The sequence below is a fragment of the Diadema setosum genome, chromosome 10 (assembly GCF_964275005.1).
Source record: "Diadema setosum chromosome 10, eeDiaSeto1, whole genome shotgun sequence".
Classification (NCBI taxonomy): domain Eukaryota; kingdom Metazoa; phylum Echinodermata; class Echinoidea; order Diadematoida; family Diadematidae; genus Diadema; species Diadema setosum.
Window position 1 is genome coordinate 13120644 of NC_092694.1, and position 13235 is coordinate 13133878.

Sequence of the window (13235 nt, forward strand, 5' to 3'; positions counted from 1 at the left end):
GCACCAATCATAACGGGGGCGCCATTTTCCGTGTATATAGGTTGCGTCCTCGCGTAATCTAAAGCTATACTTTTCAACACGACGCAGGGAGAGAGGAGAACGCCCAACGCAATCGTCGTCTTAAACGTCTGCGTAGCAAATCTAAAGCTCCCTAATAAGCCAGTTCGGGGTTCCACTTTGAGCATGAGCAGAAAAAGGTCATCTGTACCAGCAGAGCATGGTGGTTTTTAAATTCACTGAGATAAGCATCTGTGATGTAATGATTATTCAAGTGATCCCTGTAAGTGGTGCTTGCCAGCACATCTACCTGACAGCAAAAGCGGTGTCTGACAATATCGATAGAAAGAGATTGTTAATACATTCAATGCAAAATAATGAAATGGATGCTTTCCAAAATGCCAATGGAAGGATCATTCTGGTCACCTGGTCTATGCAAGTTCATCCTTTGTTTGAACATGACTGATGAATTCCATAAATTGTTATGTTGGGCAAGTTTATGCCTTCTGTCGCTTGAAACTAGTGGAGTGCCTAATCAACTGAGAAAGAAGCGTAGGTCATTTGTACCCATGTGCCCATGAGCTAACCCCGAACTGGCTTATTACCGAGTGAGCGGAAAGCTCGAACGCTCTTCATCAGTCTGATCCAGACCAGGATGATGACGACCGAGAAGATGTCTTTGGTGGTATGGCTCACTCGGTCCGAGTCGATGAAGATGTCGACTCCGTGAAGGACGCTGACGGCGAGCAGGGAGAGGTAGACGAACCAGTCGAATCCATTCCTGATGGCACCGAGATGATACGATACAATGACAAATAGATAGAGACAATAAGTTATACATGGAGGAAGACGTGTAAAAAAGAAGGTAAAAAAAAAAAATAACGTAAAATGGCAAAGAGGCAGTCAGACACACAGACACACTCACACACACTACACAATTTTTAGTTTTGTCAATATTTTATGTTCATTTCTTTCTCATAATGAAACAATAATATACAAGTTAGTTGATTGTAAAATGATATAAATTTCAGTACGACAATATAAATTCTACATCGTCAATATTACGAATGAAAAAGAACGAATTTTGTATATCAAAAAAGGATAACACACACACAAACACACGAGCAAACAAAAAAGGGAGATAATCTCAACGTGTAATGTCATACGAGCACACAGGCATAAGTTTTCGAATTTGAAATTTTTGTAGCCCGAAATAAAAGGAAATATACAAATACATATATAATAATATATATATATATATATATATATATATATATATTTTTTTTTTTTTTTTTTCAGCTGCCGGACCAGCCATCAAAGTGCAATTTGGAAAAGATAATTTGGCTGCCCGACATCAATTCTTGTGACCCGGGCTAAGGGGCCACCGCTATTAATGTCGAACCCTGTATATTTAGATATAATTTACTTTATGTTATTACCATTTTCCCTTTTTTTTTTTCCTTTCTACAAGGCTATCACAGCGTCGCATCAAATGAGATGCCCACGTGAATGAGTAATAATTGTAACGTTGCTCGAATGGCCATTTTGACTTTGAGTTTGAGCAAGTGTACTCCTAGGCATGCACCTCCATCTGCAAAGGGTTAATTCTGAGAGGGAAGGCGGGCTTACCATGCCTCAGCGAAGTAGGACGGGGACTTGTCCTGGATCCCTTCAATCTGTTGGTCCAGGTACTGCTTTTCTTGCGGCCATCTTGGATGGGCGTACTCGTAGTCTCGTTCGATGTCACTGATCTTCCATTTCTTCCATTTCTGTTTTAAGTATAACAAATGAGAGAAAAAAGTATAGTAAATACTGTGCAAGAATATCTATAAATTCAGTCAGTGGAATGTACCATTTCAATCCTGCATGCTTGAGGATGAATAAATTCAATCGATAAAAAGAAATCTAATGTGCTTCATTGCTATCATGACACATTCATTATCATTCGACATGGTCACCCTTTATCATTCAAGTCAACACACATCTTATTTTCCTCCTCTTTAATTCCCCACACTCACGCATTTGTGCAATTAGTGAGAAGCATTGAGTCACCATGCATTTTCACTGGTGTATTCGTATTGGATGGAACTGGTTTAATTCACGAATCCTGCGCTCAATCATGAAGAAATGAAAAGTTTGCCATTTGAGCGGAACAAATATACTTTGATTTTTTAATACATCGTCATTCTAGGTAAAAGTCAGTATAGTAAGTTATGAGTTCAGAGGCTTTTGAAAGATCCTCAACTGAAATAAACAATTACATGTAAATGATGTAGTTCAAATGAATTACATTCTACCCTATGAAGCACTAAAAATAACAATTCACAGTTATTATACAGTACCAAACAACTTTTACTTGGTGAGCATAGCTCAGTTCCGCTCTCTGGAGCAATGCCCTTGGCGGATCCAGAGGGGGCGCACCGGGCGCGCCCCCCCCCCCTCTTTATTTGTTGTTAAAACAAAAGGAATAAAAAGAAGAAAATGAGATGAAACCCAGAAGTAGCACCAGAAATATTGTTTGCGCCCCCCCCCCCCCCTCCCCTTTACGGAATTCCTGGATCCGCCCCTGAACGTTTACATTCAAAAAATCTCAAGGGAACACGAGGATAGACGAAGAAGACTTACCATGAACGCTGCCTTGGAATCAAAGAATTCCTTCAACTCAAGGAAAATCTGGAATAGTGTCAAGAGTACGCCAGACAGCTGTAGAGCAGCAATATGGAAGATAACGCATTATCTAAATGACATAATAAATCAGATAGCGATCTTAATTGATATCGAAGGAAATGATTTATATTAGAGACGCATTACTCACTACCAATGATCTCCATCAACACACACGAACACATACAGTGTACCGAAATGGGTACGGAGTTTATTCCTTTGTGAAGCAAGATCTCCGTATTTATACAGGCCTGAGGGAAGATATGATAATTAGCCACGCACAGAGCAACATGGCTCTGGTCTGCAAAGGGCTATTTTTTATAACTTTTGTTTAAATTTACTGTAAGAATATAGTAAAAATATCAAGAGATGATGATGTCGATTGAGAACTTTTTCACACTTATCGTCCTTATAACTGCGTTCGTCGCTATCATCACAGTGATGGTTATGACTACCATCATCGCCGTCGTTGCTAGAATGAATACTGAGTCAGTGCAATATCAAACCACGCCACTGGAGTTACAGAACCATTACCTTTAAAATCGGACGCCAAAGATCAATGGGTAGAGTGAACTGGAATGGTGCATCCAGAGTCAGGGCCAGAACGGTCCACACCATAATGAAAAGCAGATTGAAGGCCAGCTGTTTGTAGGCGCCAAATCTGAGAACAACACCAACTAATTAATCATTATCGCTATCACTGCAACTGGGAAAACCATGGAAATGAAAATCGTAGGCATTTGGCGAATATTTTATTCCGAAAAAAAAAAGATCTCTATGACGCAACTGAATAGAAAAGATATCTATATTAACACAACAACAACATACAACAACTCGGAAATTCTGTTTTCTATATATGCTAACACGCTCATTGTCTGATCGACAACACTTTGGACAAACATGATATTGTATCTAGGCAGGGAAAGTAATAAAAGCGAAAAAAAGCAGTAAGTCTAGAAAGAGGAAAACCACTGTCCCTTGGATTGGACATAAAATGGATGTTCTGTGTCTGGAAAAGTTACAACCAACTCTTATCAGTCTCTTCTCAAGGAGCATGGCGCACGGCACACCTGGGAAAGAGGTCCGTAAAAAAAACCGCGGTCATACAATAGATATGGTAAAATATTGCGGAGTTTAAGATCGCGAAGACAACTTCGCGATCTTTTGCGATCACAGGTTTCGCGGTCACACTGGCAAAAGATCGAGAAGTTCGGCGGGGGAGGGGAAATATCCCTAGTTTGAGAGGGAAGTTTCGCGAATAGTTTTGCGGGAAGTTTGGGTCACACTGGCAAAACTGCGATATCTTAATCAAAAGATCACGATCTTAAACTTCTCGACCATTTACCGGTTTGACCGCGACTTTTGTGACCGCGGCTAAAGTCGTCAAACTAAAATGCCGGAAGATGGCTGAACGATACTGACCCATCGCGGTTCCCTCCGCCTGTTGCTAGTAGTGATGAACAAGTTGGTTTCAGCAGACGCACCATGCCACAAAGAACTTAACAAGACTTTAATGAACTTAACTTTAAAGGGATGGTATAGTTTTAGTTGAGATGGGGGATTAAGATTTTAACTATGTGCGAGACAATTAGAAACCACCTATGAGATATTAAAAGAGCATACCATTCAAAGAGGTATTAAAAGTTCATTTGACGAAAATCGGTTTTGAAATAGCATTGAAACAAGTAAAACAAAGTGGTCCTATATAAAAGGTGGGCCCCACCTTTAAATAGGACCTCATTATCTCACAAAATAAGTTGGAACTAGCTGCAGCCACATCTCAAACAAAACTATAATCATTCCTCTTACGTTGCTTTACCTGCCAAACTGCGTCCATTTCACATCCAAGAGTTTTCTGATCACGGGATGCACGATCAATTCCAGTTGGTTGAAATCTACAATGGACTGCAACTGTATGTAAATAGATCGAATGTTTGATAACGCACATTGATAAAAATATAAACAATCAACACAAAATATTCACGTTCGTGGAAGAGTGATTAAAGTAGTCAAAGTGGTAGAAGTACCCGAAGTGGCTTTGATATTGCTGACAAAGACGATAAGTGTATGGGTAGGAAAATGAAAATACAATTTAAAAGCTAAAATGACAGTTTAATGTATTTTCCAAACGAGGAGTAGTGAGTATTTAAACATTTTCCGCTTGGGCCCAATGAAACAATTTTGATTTACGAGTGCGATGTCATAATGAGACTAGAATGAGAAATATTGTAACCAGGACGCTGATTTAAAGAAATTTATGCAACTACCAAAGTTGTATGATAATGTAACTAGATTTGTGTGTTTTTTTTTAGGTCATATAATCCTGAGCGTATATTTCGTCTACAGAAATTAGTTACTTCGTTCTTGAATTATTTTGTCGAACATACCACGTCTCTTCCGAAAAAAAAAAAAAAAAAAATTGCGGGGAGAAATAATTGATGAATTCCATTTGGGTGCGATTTGGCGTCGAGAGTTAAAGACAAAGAAAAGAAAACTACAACAATATGATCAACCGCCATACAATCCATATCCTTATTTCGAAAAATCATTCTCGACGAGTGCGTGAAGGGAAAACAAATTTCTTACCACAGTCCGAGCATATACAGTACTGTCCGACTTGTCTTGCTGAGGTTCAAGTAGATGGAGGTCAAAGTATTGCTTCCGGCTGGGTCGGTCACACCTGAAGAACTGATCCATACCTTTCATGGCCTATGGATAAGCAACGTAGCATAAAAAAAAAATAAAAAAAAAACGCATTAAAATCAAGCAAAAGTTGTACTAGAGTTAATATTATATTATAGTGCGATTAGCCCTAATAGTTAGTAATGCATTTGTTAGTAAACCAGTAAAAGTGGGAGCAAAAGTGCAGCATGATAATTGAAGATCACATAAAAATCTTGCTTTTCATCGTAAATACATATATTTTATGAAAACGTTGCCCCTAGTTACAAGATGCGAAAGCGCAAGATAATTAACATAAGTTACAAAACTAAGGATATGACAATAACCCAACTGATATAGGAATTTTGAAGACTACGTAATCTCAACTGAACACTTCATGAAAATTTGATTCATCTTTTTTCTTTTTCTTTTTTTACATTGAGTTGCCTGTTCATTTGATATCATCGCTTCACTAGGCCTATCTACATCTATTTTGTTGTTGTTTTTTTCTCTAGTCATAAACCCTCGTCCCGATGTATGACAAATCCACACGTAATAGAACATTATCTAGACACGGCATAAGTTATCAACGTACTTTAGGCAATGGGTCAAAGCTCGAAAACTTACAACGTGGGGCATCTTGGTGACCATCAGCTGCATGGCCGAGTGGCCGGAGTTGTCCGTGTCTGATGCCGTGCCGCCCGATTCGAGCAGCAGTCTAGCCGTCTCGCTACGATCTGCAGGGATGGCAGAATAGATATAGTTACTGTCATTATCATTCGGAAAAGGAGTGGAAGTTGCAGCGCTTGAAGAAAGGTTAATGATCATGAGAATGATAACGTTGAGTGCAACAAATTGTTACTACTACTTCTACTTCTACTTGAGTTGTCCATATCGTCTACCAAAATAATGAGCCACCAATTCATGGAAAAATGAGTGCGTATACTGGTTTTTGTTTAAACAAACTAAGACACTTGGAGAAAAAACATAGATACACAAATATCACATGACGAAATGATATTATGTTGAAAGTGAAGAGAAAATTAACTTTTGAAATATATACCCAGAATAATATCAAAATTATTGGCATTGAAGTTGCCTTGTTATTCCTAGGAATTAGCCATAATGTTATCGGTCGTGTAATGCATTGTAATCACGCTGACTATACCATTTTTTTAATGAATAATTACGACGTCAAATTCTATTCAGACCTAACTCTGCGGCGACCTGTAGCGGCGTCCTTCCCTTGTAATCTCTGGCCCGCAAGGTGGCGCCCCGCTTGATGAGAGCGCGCAGCGTTTTGCAGGCGTCGTTCCGCGCTGCGTAGTGAAGCGGAGTTTGATTTTCGCCCTTTGTTGCGTACTCTATGTCCGCTGTAGAAAGTCAACACGAAGGGGGAGAGAAAAGAGAAATAAGATCTTTCTAGTTAAAGAGTCAACACCATGAGGTGTTGTTCTAAGAGGACTGCAAGAGATGAGGGAAGATATGTGAGTGGACACTCGAGAGGAGAGAGTTCTATTTTTTTCTGCTCCTACTTCCTCTTTACTAATACTATTTCACTCAATATCACTTTGTAGGCACAACATGGAGTTTAGTTACTCTCATATAAAGCTTCCACAAGCTAAAGGGACTGTACAGTACTGATTGAGGTGGGGATTCATGTTTTGAACATTCCTAAGTGAGATAATGAGAAACCTCTTATGAAATATGAAAGAGCATGTAATTTTAAGAAGTATTAAACGTTTATTTGATGAAAATTGGTTTTCAAATGGCTGAGATATAAAAAAAAGAATGATAATAATAAAAGGCGACAGGCCACGCCTTTTAATAGGATATCTCTTTGTTTCACCTTTTTTTTTTTTTTGGATATCTCAACCATTTCAAAACCGATTTTCATCAAATAAACTTTTGATACCCCTTAGAATTACATGCTTTTTGACATCTCAGTGGTTTCTGAATATCTCACAAAACGTTAAAAGCTAAATCCTCACCTCAACCAGAACTGTACACACCCTTTAACCCTTTTTTGTGCCAGGAACTTTAGACAGTGGGTATAACTTTATGGGATATTATCTGTGCCAATCGACACTCAGAGTTGCTGAGCGCAAAAAGGGTTAACCATAGCAACAGTCCATAAAGTAATCATAGCACACGACTGCATGCATCATGCGTATTACCTCCGTAATCGAGCAGGATTTCGACCATCTCCGGGAAGTTGACGGCAGCGGCGACGTGTAGCGGTGTCCTGCCTAAGGAGTCGGCCTGGTCCACCCCACTGCCCCTCTCAATGAGAAACACCGCTACGTCTGGATCCCAGGTGCGAGCAACCTGTTTCAAAACCACAACATTTGATATATTGACGAAATGACTTTTTGATATACTGTTCTTTACAACTTTATTTCTGTTATATTTTCATAATTTCACAAAATACGTTATCAGCTTTTTATTCCACCTGTTATTTGTCGTTAGAATAATTTATTTAAAAAAATAATGTATGATTTTTCGAAATCAACATCGATAACTTCATTATCATCATCATCATTGTTTTGACTATGATAATGATAGGAATTCGATTGATAATTTTGTGCGTTATCTGGTTATCATTATCATTACTATAATCATTCTTACAGTAATTGTTATAATCTTTGTTGGTATCATCGTCATTAGGAATATCGGAAGGGGAATGCAGATACAGAATACATGAATACAAGAATAGGAGGACTATTCTTTCTCCACAAAGGTTAGTCCTCTGTGCATAGAAACAGTTACCACGGTAACGATGATCTTAGTCCTTAACAGTTGGTGTGATGATGGGACGCTATTATGAAGGTGTTGCGGCCATCATAAGAACTATACCAAATTCCTCCTTCTCTTCCTCGTCTTACTTCTTCTTCTTCATGATCTTCTACCATTGTCTTCGTTGTCTTTCACATTCTCTAGTTTCCTTCACATCTACATACCAGTCCTTTTGTCGTTTTGTCTTAGAGAGAAATATTTTCTTCAATGCGGTTAAAAATCTGTGATGCAGTTTTCTTTTCGTCTGTTCTGAAATAATTTTTTCTCTTTCTCTTTTCTGGCCCTCATAAGACTTGCATGAATGTTAGGATCTGTGTGTATACAAATATACGCGATTAAAGGTCTTAAATTGGACGGATTACTGTAAAAAAAAATGGAAAGTACAATAATCCTTATATGAAGTAAGGGTTTTAGAAACTCTTGTTTTGCCGTTTTCTCGTGAATTCCTCTCATGTCATTTCCAGTCGAACCTCTTGAAAGTTAATCTGAGATCTCCTAACCATACATCTGCTGGAGGTATGCGCCTGTAAATGATTACTTTCTCTTCCCCTCAATCAAACTCTTAGAATTTTTACTGACGTCAGGATACAAGATAGTAGCTCTGTTTCTCTTTCTGCTTTGAAGTCCAACCCACCTCGTGAAGTACCGTCTGGTCGTAGCTGTCCATGCAGTTGATGTCGGCCCCTCGTCGAAGTATCAGCTCCAGGTATTCCAAGTCGACGGCGATGTTGGGATCAGCCGACATCGCCAGATGACCGAAGTAGCCGATGAGTTCGGCATTGGCCACGTTCGGGTTCCGTGGCCCAGAAATCATGTTTGCATCGATGCCGACATCTAAGATTTCCACCGTTTACCTGCACGGGGTTGATAATAATGATGATGATGATGATGATGATAATAATGATAATAATAATAATAATAATAATAATAATAATAATAATAATAATAATAATTATTATTATTATTATTGTTATTATTATTATTATTATTATTATCATTATCATTATTATTATTATTATTATTATTATTATTATTATTATTATTATCATTATCATCATTATTATCATTATCATAATTACTGTTATGATTATAACAATGATGACAATAATAATAATGATGATAATAATAATAATAATAATAACAATAATACACCTTATCTTCTCGCACCGCACAGAAATATCTGTATATGCGATGACTGTGCGAGTTTTTTGGCTTATACCTCAATATGAGTCACTAAATGATTATTCTACTCCACATTCGGGCGTTTCTTTTTATGAAAATTTTATCATTTGCTTTTACTCATCATCAGACAAATCCCATCAATATGAAAGGCATCCTTATTATAATACTTTTTCAGAATCTTGAATTGCCTAGAATATCATTACCTCGATTCAAATTACTCATGAATTACACAAATTGTTTGACGTGAGTGTTGAACAATTAGCCTTATGTTTCCATAGTTATTGTTACACTGGTAAGTGGAAATTAAAATGAAGATCATTGTGGGAGCACCAAAATAGATACCCACTGTGTTATGAATAGACAATAAACGATTCAATATCAAGTGCAACCGATACGTCGAATATATCGATATCAAGACTGGAATGAAGGACCATTCCATCACCAATATCACAGCACAAACACCATTAGTATATGACTGCCATTAATGGCTTCATTAGTAATGGAAGTTATTCGATTTGGTTAAAAAAAAATGAAAGGCAATAATCATTTTCAAGAATCTTTAGGGGTGACGGAGGCAGGTTAAGAAGAAGAAGAAGAAGAAGAAGAAGAAGAAGAAGAAGAAGAAGAAGATGGAGAAGGAGAAGAAGAAGAAGAAAAGTAATAAAATGCACTACATAAATGTACGTATTAGAACAAGAAACCAAATCCCCATAACATCTTTTATAATATATTTAATGAGATTTATTTCCGCTGTCAGTAATACCGATATCAACATCATAATTTTAACTTTTCAGAGTGCTCCTTTTGAGATGGGCGCACATGTTGATTCGCCAAAAATCGAAAGATAACAGTGCTCAAAAGAGTAATTTCTTAAAGAAAGTCTAGAATCTGCTGTGCTTGCGGCAGCGTATCGTCTTTGTGCGTTTGTTCAAAGCAAACTGTCAAAATCTGTGATAATGTAGGATTATAGGCATAATATTTGTCGCGGGATTTGTAAAGATATCATCCTTTTTAGGCTGTTTGACATAGATATTACAAGCTAACATAGATTATAAGCGTTTACGTATACTAGTATCGAAATCTACGCATTCTATTAAACGGCGCATCCCACTTAAGTCACAACTATGATCTCAAAGGGAATAGTTAGTATTGTATAGCGTATACCGAAATTTTCATCTCAACAGAAATAGTTAGAATGATACCGTAGCGAAATGTTCATCTCAGAAGAAATAGTTAGAATTATAGTTTAGAGAAATGTCCATCTCAAAAATAATAGTACGAATTATAGCGCAGCGAAATGTTCATCTCTAAAGGAGCATAGTTATAGAATCATAACACAGCGAAATGCTCAGCTCTAAAGAATAGTTAGAATTATACTAAACAGCGCAACGAAATGTAATACTTAGTAGTCAGGTATAGTGGTGCAAAGTTTCCTTTTTTCTGCATGACAAGCGTTAGTGTCTTTAACAAAATAACACCCCTAAACAAAGTTGGAATCGTGCATTCACTCATATTCCCAATTCGTAATGTGAACATTATTATGAAGTGCATGTAATGTCATATAAAACACAATGTGTATACTAGGAGAAAATACAATCTTCATTTCAAGGTATTATACTTACGACGCATTTCCAATGTCACCAAATAAAAAAGAAAAGAAATAGAAACGAATGTGTATGTGTTTATGAACATTATCCAACTCGTCTTGAGAAATGTAAAAATAAAACTTGATTAACGAGAAAAAACCACACACAACTAATAAAGATAACAAAAATGAATAAGAAAGAGAATGCCTTCGTAAAAGAAAAATACAAAACTCTGCGTATATTACCCTTTATTGTACCAGAGCATTCTGATGTTTCAACTCAAGTAAATAAACAAGGTATTTCATTAATGTCAAACAAAATTCTTGTGCAAGGAAGAAGAAATAGCAGATGAAGTTAGATGAAGATGATGAATAAGAAGAATCATTGTTTCGTTTTATTTTGTCGCCACATTATATGTGTGGGTTTCAAGAGATACATTGTTGGGTAGAATATGTTTCCCTCTATTTAGTTAGCACTGTGGGGATATAAATTGACAATGTGGAAGTATTAATTGTCTATGGGCGAAAAGGACGGGGTATTCCAACAATGTACCTATCATGCCTGCTATAAGTTTATATGCGTATGTGTGTTTTGCGAAGAGGGTTGGGGCGGGGGGGGGGGGGAGCTGCAGCCCCCTCTTTTGTACTCCCCTACTCCCTCGAATGACCATTGAGATGACGCTTACGATTTACAAACCCACATATTCAAGAGAGTCACAATAAAAGGCACTGGTGAATTCTTGGCCATTATATAGGCTACATTCTTCTCACCTCCCTGGTAGGATACATTGATAGCGTGATATGTGCATCTCAAGTTAACTACACCTTGTGTTCGTCTTCGCTGCATACTGGCAGACCATCTCAGTTCAACGATGGTTAAGCTATACGCACATTACATTTGGTAAATGTTTGACATCTCCTCATGTCCGAGATTTTAAGGATTTATTTACCGAAAAGTGATGGGTCGCAACGACACACATGCACTTTTAACATGTCATGTACACCTATCTTGGTTAATACTTATAAAGAAATACCATTTCAAATCCGGATAAATTTTGGGAATATTAAATACAGTTAAACAATCTATATGACGTGAAGAAAAAAAAAATCAATCTAGTAATTTTTGCATTTAAATAGCATAAAAACATGCGATGAGCCATAAGCAATGCCTGTATTAAAAATAGCTGTATCGACATTACCTGTAACGCCTGCGCTGTCCGGCCGCTTGTTTCGTTTGACATCCTTGAATTTGTCGACAACTTCGCTGCTCCTCCGCGACAGCTCTTCCGTAAGATTAGTTCCGTTCTCCATGTTCTCGATGTCCGTTCCGTTGCCGATTAAATGCTTCCTGTCTGTCTTGTCCACGATAGTGTTGAGCGGGAACACCTTGCCTGCTTTTCCAAATATTGCAGTTCTCCTTTTGTTCTTCTCGTTCTCCTCCCCGAGGCTCATGGCGAAAAAAAAAATGGGGGTTGTCGTCTGCTGACACGAGTCTGGGGTATCCAACGTGCACGCTTAGTGTCGGGCCAAAACACAAGTTGTCCCCACTCTAACCTGCGTATACAAAGTTTTAAGATTACTCAACGACAACATCAACGAAGGATAACGATACTCAGTCTTATTTATATGGAACTAGACCCCATGGAAGAACAGCAACTGAAAATGGCTATCAACCTTGTCTTGTACAGATCCGGGAAAAAAGCAACATTTTAGTTTGAACCAAAATTACAAGAAGCTTCAATATCACTTATGAAGACAAAGTGATACCAGATCTTTTTTGTTTTGTTTTGTTTATGAACTCACTACAATAAACAATAATTGACGACAGGAAGGAAAGTGAACTTGCTTTCTGTTGCATGACATCAGTTCACATAGGCTTTGAGATATATTCCTTCATTCTCCTGCAAAATCTTCTTCCACTAAATAACATCAATACAGCCAAGAAACAACAATTTTGGCTTGTCTTCCTAACACACTTTTGTCTTTGCATCCCTCTAATTTGCCTCATTTGCCTTCTCACTATTGATAATTTGTATTAGATCAGTCTTTATCATCATATGAAATGAAAAAAAAAATCAATCCTCACTACTCTCTATTACATACTTCTTTTCCATTCATTTCTCTCCCCCCCCCCCCGGCATTCTCATTTTTTCCTTCTTTCTGGCTTAGTCTACATGTACATCAGTTACAGGTGTATCCTTCCAAGTAAAATAAGCACAACATTTACTGACATCCTAACCTCTCTCTTCTTCACAGACATCCATCTAAACAGGCAATATGTCAAACGTGCAACTCGAACATGCACCACATAATGATACCGACCGGTACTTTTACATGTATATCGCATTTG

At 37.7% G+C, this 13235-nt stretch overlaps 1 protein-coding gene across 1 annotated transcript in view; it reads right to left on the minus strand.

The window, feature by feature from the left end:
- LOC140233762 (uncharacterized) overlaps nt 1-12337 on the minus strand; it is a 33181-nt gene extending 20844 nt beyond the window's left edge. Inside the window, exons 1-11 of the mRNA XM_072313861.1 lie at nt 12085-12337; nt 8753-8952; nt 7500-7650; nt 6534-6695; nt 5950-6059; nt 5248-5370; nt 4481-4572; nt 3196-3322; nt 2623-2700; nt 1627-1766; nt 603-778 (exon numbers count right to left, since the gene is read on the minus strand). Coding sequence (XP_072169962.1) covers nt 603-778; nt 1627-1766; nt 2623-2700; nt 3196-3322; nt 4481-4572; nt 5248-5370; nt 5950-6059; nt 6534-6695; nt 7500-7650; nt 8753-8952; nt 12085-12337 — 1612 coding nt within the window. The remainder of the gene's footprint in view (nt 1-602; nt 779-1626; nt 1767-2622; nt 2701-3195; nt 3323-4480; nt 4573-5247; nt 5371-5949; nt 6060-6533; nt 6696-7499; nt 7651-8752; nt 8953-12084) is intronic.
- Between the last annotated feature and the right edge of the window lie 898 nt (nt 12338-13235).